The following is a 21,196-nucleotide window of genomic DNA, read 5'->3' on the forward strand; positions in this document are numbered from 1 at the left end:
GTAAGAGGAAAAGTCACAGAAGAACCAAAGAGGAAAGCAGGTCTACTTAGACTGGGCCAGAACTGAATAGCTGACTTGCAAAAGGCCAGTCCAATCAAACATGGGTGTATAAGAAATAACCTCATCAGATCCCTGACGTCTACCCACAATAGACATAACACAACATACAAACATAACAGTGTTTCTCACCGTAGCCCAAAGTGCCACATTGGCAGTTGAGCCAGGGAGGGAGGACTTAGGTTCCAAAGCTTGTTGGCATTAACATTAGAGAGAATGTAAATTAATAAATGACCTATTCCTGTCTGCACAGAGCTTAGGGACCCAAAAGAACATGAGAACAACAACTCAGATATGAATTGTGATATTAGCTTCACTGACAACTACAGCTATATTCATGGAAGGAGGAAAAGGGAGGTTAAATTAAATGGATTTACTTCTTTCAGCAAGTCTCTTTGGTTAGCTGTTGACTATGATATGTCTGTTAACTAGGTACCAGGAAGCTCTGTATATGTGTTTGTCTGTATGTACATAAACTATATGTCATGAAATATGAAATAAAGTCATGTGAAGTACAGTTAAGCTAAAGGATATAATTTCTTATTGCACATCTTTTACATGATTCCAGGGGGAAAGCATATATATTTTTTCCTACACAAATGAAGAAATCCTCTTGGCAGGAGCTGCTGCAAACTTTCTTCTGAGCCAAATGAGATAAATTGTATAGATGAGTAGGTAAGGGTGGTTGCTCCACCCTGGCATTGGCTTGCTCTCCCCTGGGAGACTGACATATTGACATCAGTTTTTGATTTATAGAAATGCCATGTGTATAGTTGTAATTATATGGGGGTATGGGAATGAGAGAAAGGAATTGCTCTCCTTAACTTCTCTATGTGAAGATGTTGTTCCCAGTCTTATTTTGCTCTGAATACACCAGGAAGGCTAACAAAGACTCTTTCCTGCTGGCTGCTACAGTGATAACAGGACTGTCACTTGTAGATCTTACTGTGTCCCTGGCAAACCAATAAAGCCCATTACATACTTGATCTCATTTAATCCTCACAAGGATTTAATTAGGTAGGAAATGCTGTCATTCTCCTTTTACAAATGAGGGAACAAAGCTCAAAGAAGTTATGTCAACAAAAATCCACTCCGGGTGGAGTGAGAACTAAATCTTGGTCTGATGAGGGTGGGGAACCTGTGGCTTTGGGGCCACATGTGTCCTTCTGGATCCTTGAGTGTGGCCTTTTGACTGAACACACATTTTTCAGAACAAATCCTTTTATTAAGTGGGTGCAACAGAGAAAGATGAAGCTTTTCTTGCCTCCTTTGGTGCTGAAAAAAGAACAACGTTGAAATCAGAAGGCCAAAGGTTCCCCACCCCCTGGGCCACTTGTTCAGCAGAGGATCATTCTTTAAGGAAATATTTATCAAACAACCCTGGGTGTCAGGTGGTATTTAGATACTGGGGCTAAAGCAGAGTACATAAAAGGTAAAAATCCCTTATAGCGATTAAATTTTAGTGGAGGGAGACTGACAGTTAACAAGTATAGAAAATATCTCGTATTTCTGATAGTGGTGAGTGCTGTGGGGAAAAAATAAGGAATATTCAGGGGGTTGCAACTTTGGCTTTTCATAAGGATCTCACTGAGCAAAGATCTGAACCAGGCGAGAGAGACAGCCATGTGGACCCTGGGAGAAGAGCATTCCAGGCAGATTAACAACAAGAGTGGCATCATGTCCTGCTCTGTGAGGCCAGGTTGAGGGGAGCAAGAAAGCAGTAGGTAAAAGATGTAATAACACTACTGTAATTGGAGCGAGAAGTCTCTCTGGCATCAGCTAATAAAAAGTAAAGTAAAACCATGGATGATTCTGCTGATGATTCGCATCTTTAAATTGCTCACCCCTGATTGCTTTTATGAAGATGTTTTGTTTTGTTTTTTTCCTTGTAGTCACAATCATTCCTGGAGCTATACATCAAGAAGTTGTTTTAGAAATTCTTCAGATTGTTGAAGAATAGATACTGGGAGATGCTGTCATTTTCTGAACATTATCACGAAAGGGTTTACCCTTCTTGAAGCAAATATTTGGTAGCAGAGAAAGTGTTGAGAGGGCGATCCAGATCTGAGAGCACCAGCGAGTGTCTGTCTTCCAGCTCATGGACTTGAGGCAGGAAATGGCAAATGCTCTGTCCTGTACCTTGGCTCTTTGATTTGTTAACCCGGTAGAAATGTTTTTCAGGAAAGTCACTGAACAGAGATTGCATTTTGCTTTGTCTTTGCTCTGCCATGCATAGCGCCTGGCAAATAGTGACTGCCTGCTCCCTGACAAATAAGGGAAGAGCAGTGGGACCCTCTTCCTGGACTGCGGCAAGGTACCGCCACAATTGTTGGGGTTCAATCCAAGGTTTTACGTTGTAAATCCCGTTCACAGATGGGAAATAACTGATGGTAATAACTGACGATATGCTATTTAAATAGTATTTCATTTGCGGAGAACATGCTTCCCCATAGAGATCATCACTTGTGGTAAGAAAATACTATTTTAGGATAATGACTAGCACCTCCTTCGGTTGTAATAAAAACCAAGTTTTGAATCATTCTTTATGTGCACAGTTCCCAGACACATTTGCCTTAAAAACAGATGAGAAGTTTGAAAGAATATAAAATAGTTCTCAGTTTGTGGTGTGGCCCCTTTTCAAACAAAGGAACCAAAGCTGTCTATTTTTACTATCTGTGGAATGGAACTCCTAGACAAAAACAATGTCCAGTAGAGATCTTTAAAGCAATATTATAGCCTCTTAAAAATATTTCTAGAATGCCATTTTAAAAGACACATATAGCCATTATTTATTTGTACTAACATTGTATGTGCATGCATTTCTGATTTTTAAAATTATTATTTTATTATGGAAAAAAGATGTGCAAAGGATCCATGCATCCATTTTCCAACTTCAACAATTTGGTTTACCTCTATATCCCTACTGCTTGCTTTCCCCCATATTATTTTTGAAGCAAATCCCCAACAGACATAATTTCATTCATATACATTTTAATATATTTCCCCTAAAAGATACCCTTTTTTAACAAAAAAGCATAGCCACCACCAGTTTCACTCCTAAAGAACAATTATAATGTCCTAATATCAACGAATACCAAGTCACTGTTCAAAAGTCCAGTTAGTTTATATATAGCTAATTTTATTTTGTTAGTTTGTTAGAACAGGATATAGAGAAATTCTGACCATTATAATTAGATGACATCTCTTAAGTTTCTATAATAGTTTTCCCTGCAACACTTTTTCCTCCTTGAAATTTAGTTGTTGAAGAAACTAGATCATATGTCCTATACAGTTTCTCCACAGTGTGGGTTTTCCTAATTCTGTCTTAGTGTTATAGTTTATGGTCCTCTGTCCTGTATTTTTTGCATATTGGTAGTTAGCTCTAGATACTTGATCACTTTTGAATATTTTGGCAAGATTACTTTATAGGTGGTATGGTGTGTTCTACCAAGATGAAGCATGACGTACTTAGTTGTCTGTTTTTGTGATGTTACCAGCCTTTGACAATCAGTGTCTAGATGCATTAATTCATTATGGTTGGTAAAATGGTGACACTTTTTCTTTTGAGGAATGAGGAAAAACTTTCCTCATTTTTCATAGAGTTATTCAATGATATGTTTCCTATATAGGAAATGTATGATTCTTTCTCTTAGTTTACCAGTTTTCAGAATGTTAAGTTGTATATTTAGCATCCTCCAACAATGAACAAATCCTTTTGTTGTTTTTTTTTCCTTAAGCATTGTAATGAGCTGATGGAATTAGACATATCTAATGTGTTCAGTCCTTTGCAGTTACTGTTGTTACTGACATACTAACATGTTCCACCTTTAAGTTCACTTTTAATTCTTTTGATGTGATCTCCCCTGCTATCTTCTTAAACAAGACACTCCAGGTTCATTTTGTATATTTTTTCTCCATGCCTGAATTGAGCCATTTCTCCAAGCAGCTCGAGGTCTGTTGTTTGAAATGGTCTTGGGAGATCATAATCTAGATTCTCCTATTGTTTTTGCAATTGATTAGTATTGTGACTAGACTTTTCAGTGGACAGAACTAGAATTAAAATACATTGTTGGCCAGGCGCAGTGGCTCACACTTGTAATCCTAGCACTCTGGGAGGCCAAGGCGGGAGGATTGGTCAAGATCAGGAGTTCGAAACCAGCCTGAGCAAGAGTGAGACCCCCATCTCTACTAAAAATAGAAAGAAAATTAATTGGCCAACTAAAATATATAGAAAAATTAGCTGGGCATGGTGGCACATGCCTATAGTCCCAGCTATTCAGGAGACTGAGGCAGAAGGATTGCTTGAGCCCAGTAGTTTGAGGTTGCTGTGAGCTAGGCTGACGCCATGGCACTCTAGCCCAGGCAACAGAGTGAGACTCTGTCTCAAAAATAAATAAATAAATAAAATAAAATATATTATTACTTCATACTAGTACTTGCCCGTTCTAATTCAGGGCAGCGTTTTGTAAGATTCCACATTCTATGTCCTTTTCCCATGCTGAGAATCCTGATTTGGCAGTCTTTCTTTCAGCGTCTCTTCTGCCATTTTATTTATCTTTTAGAAGCTCATTCTCTAGTAGATTTCTCGATAATGGATCAGTCATAAGAACAATATTCCTTGAGTTCTTTCATAGTGAAAACAGTTTTCCTGTGTCCTTTACATTTGAGAATTTGTTTGGATATTAAATTCTTGGCTCGCACTTTCTGTCTTTAGTGTGTTAAATATGTCACTCTATTGTTTTCTGACATAGAATGTTGAGGTCTATATGGATGATGAGACCAGGTTGGTCTCCAACGCCTGGCCGTAAGCCGTCCTCCTGCCTCAGTCTCCCAAGGAGCTGGGACTACAGGCATGAGCCATAATACCTGGCTTATAGTTTCTTGTGTTGGAGGCCTACATAATTGATTTTATGCCTTTTTTTTAATACAGGCATTTTAAAGCTCTAAATTTCTAAGTGCTGCGTTATCAGCATCCCACATATTTTGATATCTCATGTCTTCACTTTTATTCAGTTTTAAATATTTTTTTTATTTCTTTTAGGATTTCTTTTTTGACCCATGGGTTATTTATCTTAGTTTCATTAAATTTCCAAATTGGAGATTTCCTAGATATTGTTTTTGTTCTTTCATAATTTAATATCACTATGCTCAGGAAACATACTTGGGATAATTTCAGCCCTTTGAAATTTATTGAGATTTGTTTTATGACTCAGTATATGGTCTATGTTGATTTCATGTGCTCTTGTATATTCTACCATTGATTGCAATGTTCTATAATGCCAATTAGGGCAATTTATCGATAATATTCAAATCTTCTATATATTTAGTGATAATTTTATCTAGTTCTCTCAATTACTGTAAAAGAGGTATTAAAATATCCAATATGATTGTGTTTTTGTCTCTTTTCCTTTTAGTTCTACATTTAGTTCTGCTTCATGAATTTTGAAACTTCCTTAGGTGCATATACATTTAGGATTATTATGTCTTCTTGATTATTTGGATTTTTTATCATTATGAAATGACACTCTGGTAATGTTCTTTGTCTTGAAGTCTACATTGATAATAAATAGAACCTTGACAACTTTGCTACAATTAGTGTTTGAATGGCATATTCTTTTTCCATGGCAATATTCTTCTCATCCTCATTTTTACATGGAATTAGTTTTACTGAACTTTTCAAAGGGATAGATGTATGAGGATAACTTTTCTAGCTTCACTGATCTAAAGCTTTCTTTTCTGTTGCTTTTGCACAATGGTAAATGTATTTTACTTGCATTTTTTATTTCTTTTGTTCTTGAGTTTATCCTGCACAATTTGAATTCTACTCTCAGCATCTTCTCTCAATGCAGAGCTTTGCCCTAAAAGGGATTTTCTCTTGGGGTAGTACTAAGAGGTAGTATAGCCCAGACTACTCCCAGCCCTTATCAGAAGTTGCTAGCTCTTTTATTCTTCTCTTCCACATGTTAGAGTATGTAACACCCCTTCCAGTTTCAGCTGGAGTTCTCAGATTGGCCCTGACACTTTTCAGAAATACCCATTTATAATTTAGAGGTGCTTCTGCTTTTAGGGGAGTTCTGTTGCTTCTTTCCGCTTTGAGTCCATTGCAGAGAAGTATATTTGTACCATTTGATGTTTGCAGCTGCCGAAGTGTGATGCTAATCTTGTCCAGGAAGGGCCATTTAAGAATCCAGATCAGGGGGTTCTTGATTGTTCATTAACCTCTGGACTTGTGTCTTATTGTGATTACTGCATTTTCTTATGTTACAACTCCAATTCTTTTCACCACTTGCTTTTCATGCGCCAGAGTCATTTTGAGGGAGTCTCATAGAATACAGCCTGTGTAGTGAGCAAGGTCCCAGGTAAGATGTCTGTTCTCTTCAGTGATCCTGTATTGTTATATAGTGGATGGGACCCTCCTAGTTTTAGATTTAGATAAAGAAGATAATTCAGAAAGGATGGAAACCTATCCCTACCACCCAAATGGGTATCTTTTGTGTTATGTAAGTTTGAATTAACTGAAGGCTAACTAATGCTGGGTAGGATTATACAACCCAAAATGCCTCTAATATACAAGGTACCTTAATAACCTGTAGAAATTATTGCCCAATTATTTGTGTGGTTATTTTTTGAAAATGCTTTATTCTAGGGAGTGGGGTGATTGAGTGCTGTTGAGACAGCACTCATGATCCTCAGATAATTCTTCTGCTACTAGGGAGGCTGAGGCAAGAAGATGGCTAGAGGTCAGGAGTTTGAGACCAACCTGGGCAACATAGACCTTGTCAATCAATCAGTCAATCAATCAAATAAATAAATACATCAAATAAAAGTAAATAAAATAAATTTGTGTAAAACATTGAGCAAACACTTTGGAAATGTATTTTTCCCATTGGATTTCAAAACTGTTGTTTATGATAATCTCTATTTTAAAGGTGAAGAGGCTGATGCATGATGATGTTAAATGGTTTGCTCATATAGCTCATCCCAGAGTCGGGATTTGATGTCTTCTCATTCTAAATCCTGTATTCTTTCCTTTATACCATAGAACCTCATGTTAAAATTTTCAAAATGTTCTGAGACAGCTGAATGGATGAACCGGCTATTACAACTTAGCTATGGCTACTCAAACAGACTGGGTTGCTCAGTAACAGTTTTATGAAGTACAAAGACCAGAGAAATGATGAAAAAGAATACACTGGTAGTCAAAGATTTGAGACCTAATTTTAGCCTAACAGATCACAAATACTCTTTAGACATATAAGGAAAATATCAGTTTTGCCAGGAGGGATCTGTGTGTGTACTTTTATCAGTTTTAACAAAATGTGATCCAGATACGTTTTGGACTACTTGTGCTCTCTGCTATCTACTCTCCGGCAGTCCTAACACCATCCACACATTCTGCCAAATGCATTCTAATGTCATTATCATAGCTCATGGCAGCCAAATTTTCCCATACCATATCCACTTCACAGCCTGACTCTTTCTCAAGATTAATTGACTGTACTGTGTCATTTCTCCAAGGAGGCTAACTATGGAGAAAATTACAATTCCTGAAATCCACACATTTGATTAAATCAGCCTTTTCATCTTTCCCTGGAACCTAAAAGCTGGTATCTCTGAGAATTTTGCTGTTCAGAGACAGGCATAAGGCAAGTTTTAAAACAAAGTAAGTTAGTCACACATTGGTAACCTGTCGTCAGGGGTAGCTGTGAATGTTTTTATGTGTGATGCTCAGTTTCCTTTAGTTTCTGAGCAAACTCACCATAAAGATTTCATTTTTTTAATGCTCATATTCTTTTTCATGGTAGGGATTTGAAATCAGCTACTAGACAAGCTGAATCCACACAGAGATATGTGTAAATACATGTGTTAATGTGTGTATGTATATACAAATATTTTTAATCACTGGGCAAAATCAAGTTGCCTTAGAAATTTCTACTTCAGGATAAATCATACTTGAGTGTTTGTGTAGCAGAAATAATGTTGGCCCTAGGCCAAAGTGAGAAAAAAAAAAGACAATGGGTATTTATTTGCACGCCACCCGTTTGCAGCATCTCTGACCTTACTCTGACTTTTAGCCTAGGTTCCTTCACCATGGCATTATCAACTATATTGGTTGGGGTTCTTTTCAGGGACTGCAAGACTTTTGTTAAGTAAGAAACCTACTGCTTCTTACTAGTTTTGTGTTCTTCTTCAAATAATCCTTTTGAAACCCTTCTGTGAGCCTTGCAGCTGTGATATGAAGCAACCTCTAAGTGGCATCTTCTGGAGACTGACTATGAGTGGTCTAGTGTCACAGTGCTAGCTGCCATATTGGTCTCTCCTCAGTGATAGCACCAAGAGCTCTGATTGGAGACTGTCAGTGTCTCCTGGGACTCTTACTTTTTTCCTCCCAGCAATTTAGAAAACACTTATAGTATATAAGCAATATATTATAAATATAGAATACATATTAGTTTGGGGACACATAACTGATACTTCATTTGTTTAGAGTTTAGAAAAACATTTAGGCCCCCTACTTCCGTTGTGTCCCATCTTGTTAACAGGTTCATTTCTGAAATATGTCAAACACATAGTGATTGATTTTGAAAATGGAATTGGACCAAGAGTAGTTATAAGAATGGAGGATTCTTGTCAGCTGCTACTATCTGTATCTAAAACTCTAACATGAAACCATAAGAGAACTACTGTTGGTGCCTGAAAAGTTTGAGTCCTCTCGGTCATAATAATTGTGCATGAATGAAATCAGCATTTGGATGAAGAATGAATATCCCATATTGGAAAATAATCATAGCTTTTATGTTTTTTTGTGTGTATGTGTATGTGTGATTTGACAGCTTTTTGGAGACTGTAGCCTATTTCTTCATGAAACCAAAACTTGGAGAGAAGGAGGTGTCTCCAAATGTTTTCTTCAGTATCTGGCATGAATTCAGCTCTGATTTTAAAGACTTCTGGAAGAAAGAGAACAAACTTATTCTACAAGAGAGGTAGGTATTTTCATTTGCTCAATGGCATTTTAAATCTGGTATTTTATTAGGTGTGACACCACTGGGGTTGCCAACTTTTGTAGCCTCAATGAAAAATTTTAGATGGCCCTCAACCTGGGGTAGCAAGTCAAAGAGGGTGCTGACATTTGGCAAAATTTGGTGTTTGAGCAAGCAGAGTCAGCATAGTGATGTTACAGGGAATAACTGGGTGTGACAGTTTGCCAGGACCACTGTCTGATAAAATAACTTCTGTCATGAAACCACATAAAGTAGACCATGTAAGAAGGGTTGAACAACCTTCTGGGATGATAAACCCACTCGTCTCAAAAGATGGATAGCAGACTATAAAGGTAAGAGGAATAGTTTTTGGTTTTGTTCAATCCATGAGACATTGTACATTTGCTGTTCATATCAAAATGTCACCCAGATGGTACCAAGAAGCACAGGTGATCAATATTTTTTAAAAGACCTTTCAAGATGCTTGTAGAATTGTGTCATATTTCCTAAAATAAATCTTTTCCTAAAATAAAAGGAAATCTCTCCTCTTAAGAGTATGAAACAAAGTCTCTGTGATTATGAAATTGCATAGAGCTGTGTTAAATATCAAGTCATAAAGAAAGCTGGCCTTCTTACAGCACCATCCTCAAGTAGCCGCATATAGTGGGAAAATGACCAGGACTCAAAATCTATACTATAAAGTAGACCCTAATACCGAACCACTTAGTATACTTCCTAACATCCCTACCAACGACTTTGCTTTAGATCTTTAGAAAACTTATGTCCTGAGGAACTTTGTTCTTCGCTACCACAAAATTGCAGTTTTCTGCTTATTGTCTTCATTTTGGTCTACTTACACACAAAACCACGATCGTCCACCTAGTTTTCACTTGTGAGTCAACTTTGGTGCCTCCTTAAACCCGGTGAAATGAATTGCTAACATTTATTAAGCATGGAGACTATGCCAGACTTGTGCTGACTCTTCTAATTAATTACTTAGACTCCACAGGTCTGTCATAGAAGAAATGATGCCTCAGTGAATAGTAGGTAGAAAAAGGGAGCAGTTTGAACAGAAGGAAAAGCCTTTAAACATCTACTTTAAAAGACAATGAGCTTATTCTACCTCCAAATGCATCAGTAGGAGTTAGCATAAAATAGGAGATTTTAGTTGAGTGTCCATACAGGGACATACAAGAGATCATTGCTTAAAAATAAGTATATTTGAATCATTGTTCTTTTCCTTCAGACTTAGCTGTCTATTAAGTGATTTTCTTTTTTTTTTTTTTTTTTTTTACCAAAAGCTTTGTTCAGTTTGGAAAATTGTAAAGAGGAAACATTTTTTTAACCTTAGCACATCACCCATAACTTCCTTTCCTGCCCCTCCCTGGGTCTCCACATGCCTCCTTTCACCTCTCATCTAAACTCGTTTCCCTGGAAAAGGGTTAAAACTCATTTAACACCAAATTTCAAAATGGAGAAAGGAGGATTTCGCATTGCACGATTATTTGCATCGTATCCGGGATGAGAGTCCACAATGAGAGTGGCCATGGTGCAATTTAGGCATCAACAAGATGGGGGGGGATGACCCCGTCACTTTGGAGTAGCTGCTGGGATGCAGCCGGGTAAGCAAGCGCATTACAGGGGAAGAATGTCTTAGTCCTGTCTTGCTGCAGCCTTGGAGGTCCAAGGATGGGCACGTGGGTGGACGCCCTCCTCATAGCTGTCTTCCACTACTGCACATCAGAACATAAGTGGGTGGGATGCCCCCTCAGAGGAAACTTTGAGACTGATTCCGACGCACAGCTCCCTGAGCATCGTCATGGTCCCATCTGCTGGTGTCTCCCCAGATCATGTGTCACGTGCACCCCAAGTCCACTGGCTTGGAGCCAGCACAGCCACAGGAATTGTGGGAGGACTGCAGCCCTTATGGCCCCACTGCCTTATAAACTTAGTCCTGGCCCCAGGCTGCTCTTTTTTCTGCCAACAATGGGGCTAGTAGGAACTAGCACTTGAGAGTCGGGGGAGGACTTAGGTAGGGGGATTTCCCTTTGGCCCCCCGGCTGGCCAAAATGCTCCCTCTGTGGGCACCAGCAGAATCCTGCCCTGTGCTGTGCTCCCCTGTGCCAGGGTGGCCCTGAGTTTCAATTCAAAGCCCCACAGTCACTTCACTCTCCCTCCCCCGAGCACATAGAGTCTCTCTCCACTCTGTGTGCTGGTGCGGCGTTGCTGGGATGGGGTGGCGGAGGCGACCCCAAGGCCACCTTTCCTGCCCTCTTCCCAGTGCCTCTGTCCTTGGTATGATGTTAAAACCAGGTGCTGTGATCACTCACCTGGCTTTTGGTTATTCTGAAGGTGCTCACTTGCATGGATCGTTGTTGAATTAGGTATTCATGCGGAGGGACTATTGCTGGAAGTTTCTATTCAGCCATCTTGCCCCGCCCCCAGACTCAAATGCCATATATTTCTTGAAATGGTGAATTTCTGTATGTCCATGTTGAATAGGTCTGCTGTCTTTCGAGTCAATGTGGATCGGATTTCTAAGTTACTACTTAGTAGCTACTGCTTACTGCGAACTACTTACTATTATTTCTTACTAGCTACTACTTACAACTACTAAATTGCCACTGAATAGCTCCAGAATTGTAAAAAAATCAATTATCCTTCCTAACCTGCGAAATGGCAATAATAATACCTATCTTACAGTGTTATTGTGTAGACTAAATGAGATAGTGTATTAAATATTTAAAGTATATAGCACAGTGTCTACATTCTCAATGTTCAATGGCTGTTTTTCCATCATTTAATAAAAACATGGCATCCCAGGCATGGCTCCCCACAAGGTGGATGTTAGCTAAGGCATGTTAAACATCTTAAGAACATAGTCTGTAAATACAAAGTGTTATTGTGACTCAGTTACATTCTTGGTTAGGTAAAATGTCTTGGTTCAGAGTCCAAAAAATGAACTTTTATTTGAAAATGTTACACTATGGATTCCTGTTTTGGTGCTTAAGAAGTTGACCCATTGGTTTTGTCATAAGTCAGGAAAATTGTTTTTCCATTTACTTGTAACTAGATGTGTACAATTGTTGATAAGAATCCTACTTTTTAAAAAAAATCTAGACTTGTCATCACTGAGCAACACAAAACATAGGAAAAATAATTTTAAAAAAATTCTCAATTTGACTGTGTTCACCAGAACATGGGCAGTAAACTAACATTTTACTCTGCCAAGCATCTCCCCAAAGATCCAGAGAGCCACAGCTGTAATGTGTAAAGAAATGGACGCATCTCTTACTTTCAGGAACACTAACATTAGTGTCACCTGCCCAGTAATGTGGCCCTGTGGAGCTAGAACAACAAGAGCTGTGTTAATTAGAAGAAGTACAAATTGATGGAGAATATGTATCCTTTTGAGCCTGATTAAGGGGCTATGATATGAGTCCTGAAAGAAGAGGATGAGATTCCTAGAACAACTTCACTTCATACTTTTGCTCTACTTTTTTTTTTTTTCCTGAGACAAGAATCTAACTCCATCACCCTGGGTAGAGTGCAGTGGTGTCACCGTAGCTCATTACAACCTTAAACCCCTGGTCAAGTGATCCCCCTGCCTCAGCCTCCCGAGTAGCTGGGACTATAGGCGTGCGCCACCGCACCCGGCTAATTTCTATTTTTGGTAAAGACAGGGTCTTGCTCTTGTTCAGGACTCTTGCTCTAAGTTGAACTCAGTCTTTAGGCAGAATGTGCCACTGTGTATCTACGTGACTGGTTCCATATTGAGTTTTGCTAGGCGCTGAGACATTCAAGTCCCTTAGATGAGGGTCTCCTCGTCTTTGAATGAGCAGTATATCGCTGGTGTGGCGTAACATGCAGTGGGCAAAATCGAGGAGGGGGAGTCATTGTGCCCAGAGGAGTTTCAACCTGGAGCTTAGAGCAAGCACAGGATGTTCACAGGCAGTCCGGGAGGTAAGGGCATTTTAGGCAACAGAATCTGGCTCTGGCAGCTGGGCCCCAAACCTCATAATGTGTAGCGTGGCCTTTCATGATTTCATTTTTAGTCAGCTTAAGACATTTTAATTTAATAAATCAATTGTGACATTAGTAAGGGTTATGTTTAAAGTGTTGTCTAACTTAATTTACTGGTTTATTTTACTTTGAGACAGGTAGTCTTTGATGAACCAAGAGAGAGGATAGCTACTCCTCTAATTGCACAAGCATGTAGCAATCAAGTGTGCTTTCAGCCCAGCTGAAATCTGTAATTAGAGAATGATTTGAATGTTTGTCCTTAGAAGGTTATGTATGACACTGGAGAGCGCCTCACGCCATGTTAACATTCCCGTTTCCATAATTTGTATTCAAGAGAGCTGTATGTTCAGATTTATGTATGATATTATTAGAGTAAGCTTAAGAAGGAAGAGACCACTTTCAAGGTGATCGGTGCTATATCTGAAGAATGGAGATAAGGAAAAGTTTATTCTTATGTAATAACATCGGATACCGAAATAAAATTCCCTCTTAGACTGCTATTTGGCATTGTTGGATTGCAGCAATAAATGAATTTGGCCAACTGTTTACTCTTTTCACTCAGGCATCAATTTCTAGAGAAATGACCCATACAGAAATCCTCTTCCCAGTGCCAGCTTTCTATAACTGAAGCATTGGCAGGGCAATGGAGAAACTAGATGGTAAAAATAGTGGCTAATGGGGCTGGGCATGTGTGGGGAATTGGACCTACATTCATGGATAGGAGTGATGAGGATGCATTAAGCCATAACGGGCAATTCATTCAACAATTATTTGTGCCCTGCTATGTGCTAGGCGACATTCTTGTCCATGTGGGTCTTACCCTCTCATGAGAGAAACAGGCCGTGAAAAGTAAGCACATGTCTAAATTGCAAGTCGAAATTAGTGCTGTGAGGAAAATAAACATGGAGCCATGTTGCAGAATCCAAAGTGGAAGAGGTTCGTTTAGAAAAGGTGGTCAGAGGAGGCCTTTCTTAGGAGGTAGCAGTTATGTGCAGGACTAAAGAATTCTAGCAAGCAGCCATGTGAAGGGGCATGGTGGTGGGGGGAGTGACGTGGTGTCTGAGCATTCCAGGCAGAGGGGAGGGATGTTCAAGGCAACATGGCAGGAAAGACTGAGCGCTCCCCAGAACAGGTGGTGGGAGCCATGGAATGACTTTGATGGAGTGGGCAGGGGCCTGATCCCTCAGGCCCTTGTAGGTTGGGGTAAGAGATTGACGTTGATTGTGCATGCGATAGAAAGTCATCAAAGGTTTTGTTGTTGTTGCTTTTGTTTTTTAAGAAAGGGAATACCCCAATATGACTTATGTAATGAGAAGATTGTTGACTGCCATGTGGGTAGTAAATTGAGGAGTGGTCCTGAGGAGCAAGTTAGCAAGGACTGTAGCAACCCAGGTGAAAGATGTGCCTCTCTAGACTGGGGTGAAAGTGTGGGAGATTGGAGGAAGAGGGTATATGTGAGATATATTTTGGAGGGATACCTGCAAAAACTTGCTTTTCACGGGTTCTTGGCTGGATCGGTCTTGGGGGATCATAAATGTTCAAGTATCAGCTCAGATATTGACAAGCAAATATTAACTAGGATGCTAGAGATCAAGAAATCAAATCTTCTCCTAAAATGCTTTGGAAAAAGCTGGAGTGAAGAAAAGATCTGAAACTCTGGGCATTAGGAAATTCACTTGTAAAACTTAGTTGTCTTAGAAGGATGAGAACTCCTCAGGTGAAGATTAGATGGGAAAGAGCTTTGTTTTTGCTGTTTCATCTTGCCATTTTTTAAACTTTGGGAAATCTTCCTCAAAATCCTCATGTTCAAAAAGAGAAGAAATACGTAGTTAGTGGTTCTAGTTAGAGCATCCCACCAGAGAACTGGGACCAAGAGCCAAAAAAATATCTTGTCCAAAGATCTTTTTGCTTTAGTAAGGGCGTAAACATTGTAGCATCTTTTAGTAAGTTTGTAGATGTTTGTAAGGTATCTGAGCGATTCTGAATTTTCCTTTAGTGTGTCCTAAAAATGTGTTTTGATGTCTTAGCAGAGTTTGTAGTAGAACTGTCTTGCATCAAAATATACTTCTGGAATAAAGATATATACCATTACTCCTTTAAAAATAACATGTAACTTACATGGGCTAAAAACAAGTTCCTATTCAAGCTAGAAGATGTTATTGCTAAGGATTAATTCTGAATGCCTTTAGGATACTTCAAAATAATATAATGCTTACAATCTGCTAGAGAAACAGGACCAGATCTGTTGGATTTGTCTAATATCAAATTAACAAATTCTTAGCTTTGTGTAGGCTTCTGCTGGAGCCTGGATCTTTGAGATAATCACAAATGCAAGAAGCCAAAGGCTCCGGGCAGTTCATTCCCACTTGACATTCTCCATGCTGACTCTGACCCCTTGGGGCAGAGGAATTCCACAGCAGTGAATCCCTCCTCCTGTTCTGCTTCAGGACTTCTCTCCCAGACCTCATTCCTGGTCCCATGAGTGGGAGTGAAGCTTTAGAGAGAGGGAAAATGTTTCTTCTACACTTAAAAACCAGGAGCCACAGGATAAGTAATGGGGAATCAGGGACTAGCCATGAGAGATAAGGAGGGAAGAGATTGTCCCTCCCGTGTTTTAGGTGCTGGTCTCTATAGCAGGCTTGAAGCTGATGACAGATGTCAGGCCGAGACATGTTAGTAGTTACTTTATTTGACAAACAGCAATTTGTTCACCTGGCTTTGCCTGCTGAACTCCGGTTAAGGTTTAGAAGCAACTGTGATAAGACCTCAAACTCAATTTTAAAAGGAATCGTTTGTGAAAGCACGTGCTGAGGGGAGGTGGTGGAGGAGAGGCTCAGCGGGAGTGGACATCAGTACCGAGACATTTCGAGAATGTATATTTGAGTACAGAATACGGAAAGAAAATAGGGTCATATTCAGGCGCCTTTAGAGAGATCTTTTAAAATCAGTCTTAAGAAAGTAAGTAGAATGGCCACTGAGCACATAAAAAGATACTCTACATCAAACCCACAGTGAGATACCCTTCGTACTCGCTAGGATGGCTGTAATAAAAAAGACAGACAATGACAAGTTTTGGCGATGATGAGAATATATGGAACCCACATGCATCGGTGGTGGGAATGTCAAACACCACAGCCCGCTTGGGAGAACAGTCTGACAGTTCCTCAAAAAGTTAAACATAGTTACCATGTGGCCCAGAAGTTTCCTTCTAGATATATGCCTATAGGAAATGAAAACATTCCTAGACATGATAACCTGTACACAAATGTTCCTGTTAGCGTTATTCATCATATTCACAAGGTAGAAACAACCCAAATGTCCTTCAGCTGATGAATGGATAAATGTGGTATATCTGTGCAATGGAATATTATTATTGAGCAATTAAAAAAATGAAGCACTGATGCATGTTGTGACATGGATGGACCTTGACAAATGTTAAGTAAACGAAGCCAGTCACAAAAGACCACATACAATATGATTTGATTCATGAGATTTCCAGAATAGGCAAATATTTGAGGTCTGAACAAAGATTCATCTTTGTCAGGGGTTGGGGAGGTGAGGTGCAGGGGAGAGGAATGGAGAGTGACTTGCCGAAGAAGCTTCTTTTGGGGAACAGGAAATGTTCTAACACGACGTGGTTGTAGATGGTCGCACAACCCTGTTTGTGTACTGAAATGAAACAAAACTGAACTGTTCACTTTAAATGGGTGAATTGTAAGGTCTGTGAGCGATACCTCAATATGGCTGTTTTTGAAGAAAGAAAAAGAAAGTAAGTAAAATTCTCATATTAGAGTTGTGAGCATCAAAGTGGACCACACTTGAGCAGAGTGGGCTCTGTTTAGCTGGTTCACAGTTGTGACGTCTTCTGTGGGTTCCTCCTCATCCTGCCTGGCACACGCCTGCCTGCTCTTCCGTGCCCAGGTAGTTCGTATGTACACAAGGAAAGCAGATCTTTTAACTACTAACGTGACCTTTAGCTAAATCGAAGTTTGGGAAATAAATCTGTTGGCAAAACTGTAAAAAGAAAAAAAAAAAAAAAGAAATTGCATATCTTATTCCAAAATAAAAAGGATCATTGATTTAGGTAATTAGTAGTTTACAATAGTTTGACTCTGTACTAATGAAATGAGCCAGTGCCTTCCCTGTGTAAACCCATTTTAGGAAGTCTAAGTCATGTTAAAAAAAAACCCACATATAATAGATATTATATGTGTGCACAGGTGTGTGCATTTTGAAATTATTCATCTGTTGCAAACTTTTTCAAATCTAATCTCCACAGAAGGAATTATATTATGCAAGTTTCCTTAACACAGGGGACCTGTAGTTCTAATAGAGAAGAGATAAATACTTAGAAAAAAAAGAATTAGATATAAAAATGGTCTAATTACATAAAAATAAAAGAGAAAGGAATAGGTCTATCTTTGCTATGGGCTAAAGGTGTGCATCTTTTACTTCACCCCCTCTTTAGAATCCCTGACCCACCTGGTGTCCTTTGACCCTGCCTTTCTGGTTGCTGTCAGAGGACCACACTCCACTGGCCTTCAGACCAAGTCACTGCTCAGGGTTTTTGCTTCTGCTTGTCATGCAAAGTTGGGCTTAGAAACTTGAGATGTGGGTAGCTGCCAGGTCAGAAGAAGAATTCCGAGCCTATGGAAAGGAGACTTTTGTTGAAGGCAGACAGTAATAGAGACAGACCTTTTATATGGTGCTTACTAGCCAGTGGACACCCAGTGAGGATGAACCATGCTGATGCTGAAGAACTGACTGCAGGATTACAATATGGTCTTGATACTGACATTTCTAGTTCATTCAAGTGTCCATCAGTTGAACTACAGTCATCATGGCAAATCAGTATCATGTAGCTGGGGTTCTTTGGCTTATGTGGAAAGCTGTTGTATACAGTTTGTTCCTTCTTAAAGGTGTGAGTACCTCATCATTTAAAATTATTACATATATATAATTTTTCCAGCTTTATTGAAGCATAATTGACAAATAAAAATTATATGTATTTAAGGTATACAATGTGATGTTTCGATATACATATATATTGTGAAGTGATTATCATAATCAAGCTACTGTATCCATCAACCTTTTTTTGTAGTGAGAACACTTATGATCTAGTCTTTTAGTAAATTTCAAGCATACAGTATATATTGTAAATGATAATCATTATGCTTTACATTAAGTCTGCAGACATGCACAACTTATAACTCAAAATTTTTTATTCTTCCACCAATAGGTATTGTATATCCTATATACTTTTTATAATCTCATATTAAAATCAAATTATAAAATTCTTGGTATCTTAGGACCTATGATTTTGCCGTTTTTCGACAGCAGTAATTTTGCAGATCCAAATAAATGAAAATAGCACTATGCCTAATATAATTCCTATGATGTAAAACTTTTTTTTTTTACAATTTAGGCTTTCTAATTATAACTATAATTTATTAATGCATAGATACATCAGAGGTCTGTCTGCTCATCCTTTTTGAATATTGTCTTCTACGAAGCCTATGAGCACTTTTCTTTTACTTCATTCTATTTTGATTTATTTGGCTTTTGTTTCCTGGGTATGATCTGTAATGAAACACTTAGGATCTCTGATACCCTGAATGTCTTTCTAAGTCTGAAAACTTTATTTCATCAACCTCATCTGTCACTGTATCTTGTTGGTAATACTAAACATTCTCTAAATAATCCATCAGGGCTGTCTCCACGTCTCTCCCACACGGCCCCGGCCATGTCCCACTGCCAATTGATTAGAGAGGTCGCCCCTTGCGTTAGGACTGGCAGTGCGGCTGGCACCTGTGTGTCACGCTCTGTCTCTAGATGAAAGAAAGTGCTCCTGGCCAGCGTGTCGCCACAGCTCATTGATCTCTCTCTGGAGAAAGGCCGGTATGTCTCCTAGCAGATTCCTTTTTGGAATGATTTAAAACTCGATGCTGAGCTATATATAAAGTCCTGTTTGGACAGTTGTGCCTTACAGAGTGAGGATCACCCCGAAAGCTGCCACTTCTGCCTTTACAAAAAGAGCATGCAGACCCCTCCTGGAGCAAGCTACCCTGCCGCTGCGTCGTGTGGAATGAGCTCGTGGTTACAACTAGCAACGTGAAAGCCAAGGTGAAGAGGAACGTGAAGGTGTCCTTGTGCTAGCGCACCGTTAGGAAGTAGGGCTTGCCCTATCCCTTGGAGCTTCAAGCTTTCTGGCTTTTTGGAAGCAAATATTAATTTTTGAAAAGCAGTCATGTCGATTGATGAGGGCAAAAATTCCATCTGTATTGGCTGAGTCTGCAGCTGCTTTGCTGTGGGCAGACTAGACCCGGCATCATTGGGCAGATTAGACCCGGCATCATTAGGTAAACACCGTCTCTTTTTAGCCTTCACAGTGTTCTGCCCCTCGAGTGGCTCAGGGGATGAGCTTGGAGGTGAGCTGGAGTGTGCCCTGGAGGAAGAGCCAGCATTAGAGAGGGCGGCCTGCCTGCTCCCTGAGAGAGTCTGGTCCCCTGAGTTCCATTAACCCCAAAACGACCAAATTAGGAGTCGTGGGGCGCAGAACTAGTAGAACAGCGGAGGAAAATGTACCCGATTTAGTATTCCAGCCCGTTACACCCAGTAAGGAGACATGAAAGAAGTGCAGTGTTGTGTTTTTAAAAAAAAAAAAAAAAAAAGAGAGCCTATCTGCCCTTATACTAATGCTTTAGTGTTTTGCTCTGTGTATTTCAGCACTATTAACACTCCCCTGTTGTTTTGTAATATGGGCCTCTAAGGCAGGCTGCGTTACTGTCACTTAAAATGAAGGTGTATAGCCATTCACACTCTTTCAAAAAGAGATATATTGGCCGGGCGCGGTGGCTCACGCCTGTAATCCTAGCTCTCTGGGAGGCCGAGGCGGGCGGATTGCTCGAGGTCAGGAGTTCGAAACCAGCCTGAGCAAGAGCGAGACCCCGTCTCTACTATAAATACAAAGAAATTAATTGGCCAACTAATATATACAAAAAATTAGCCGGGCATGGTGGCGAATGCCTGTAGTCCCAGCTACTTGGGAGGCTGAGGCAGGAGGATTGCTTGAGCCAGGAGTTTGAGGTTGCTGTGAGCTAGGCTGACGCCACGGCACTCACTCTAGCCTGGGCAACAAAGCGAGACTCTGTCTCAAAAAAAAAAAAAAAAAAAAAAGAGATATATTGAATGCTCATGCTATTTAGCCATTCATTTAGAATTTAAAATAGCCAAAAGTGGAAGTTTCCAAGCAAGAATCCCCACTCCTCTAAGTTTTAAATTGTCAGAAAAAAAAAAAAAAGTGTCACAGACACGTCTCAAAAAGGACAAATGTAAAATGACTGACTCTTTAATCTTTAAAATATTCTAATTATCGTTACATAGTTAGATAATACATATTTTGCAGACATAAAGCACATCAGAAATAAATATGTATCCCTAGATATTATTTTTACGAGATGGGATTAGTTTTAAAAATTGACCTCTGGAGTTCAAATTCCTATGTCCTAAGGGTGAACATTTTTGGAACGTTTGATAAAATTCCATTTGGCCACTTTAAAGTTTTCTAAGTGTATGGGGGAGGTAAATAAGATGAAGCATAGTTAGGAAAAAAAGTATATTTCATAAGTTAAGGGTATTTCAGATGCTTCCAGATAACTCAGTAGCTTTCATTTTAAATGTCAGACTAGATGTGGATATTAGCGCATTCTTAAATTCGTGTGCTGTTTTTTAAGACAGAAGCACTCATAATTCTCTACTTTGTATGTGAGTTTATTTCCCACAACCTCTGATTATTTTTCTTAATGTTTTCCTTTTACACAGTCCAAATAAGATGGGTAGTAAGAGCATGTGCTTGTAGTTGAAAAGACCAGGAGTTGACGTATGTCCCTGACAGTACCTGTGTATCCTTGACAAGTTAATTAATCTCTCTAAGCCTAAGTTTCCCCTTCTATAAAATGAAGGTACTCAGAGTACCCAGTTCTTGGACTGAATTTAAAGAAGAACACTGAGTATAAAGCATTTTGCACACTCTCTTACATATGGAAACTTCTCAGTTAATATTAACGGCTGCCATTATCATTTATGTATCACTGTTGTTCTAAAAGCAGTAAACTTAGTATCAGAAAGACTTAGCA

The 21,196-nt window shown here is 39.3% G+C and overlaps 1 protein-coding gene across 1 annotated transcript in view; it reads left to right on the forward strand.

The window, feature by feature from the left end:
- Positions 1 to 21,196, forward strand: part of FMN2 (formin 2) — a 307,908-nt gene that overhangs the window by 267,522 nt on the left and 19,190 nt on the right. Inside the window, exon 16 of the mRNA XM_012738321.3 lies at positions 8,892 to 9,041. Coding sequence (XP_012593775.2) covers positions 8,892 to 9,041 — 150 coding nt within the window. The remainder of the gene's footprint in view (positions 1 to 8,891; positions 9,042 to 21,196) is intronic.

The sequence above is a fragment of the Microcebus murinus genome, chromosome 19 (assembly GCF_040939455.1).
Source record: "Microcebus murinus isolate Inina chromosome 19, M.murinus_Inina_mat1.0, whole genome shotgun sequence".
Lineage (NCBI taxonomy): Eukaryota > Metazoa > Chordata > Mammalia > Primates > Cheirogaleidae > Microcebus > Microcebus murinus.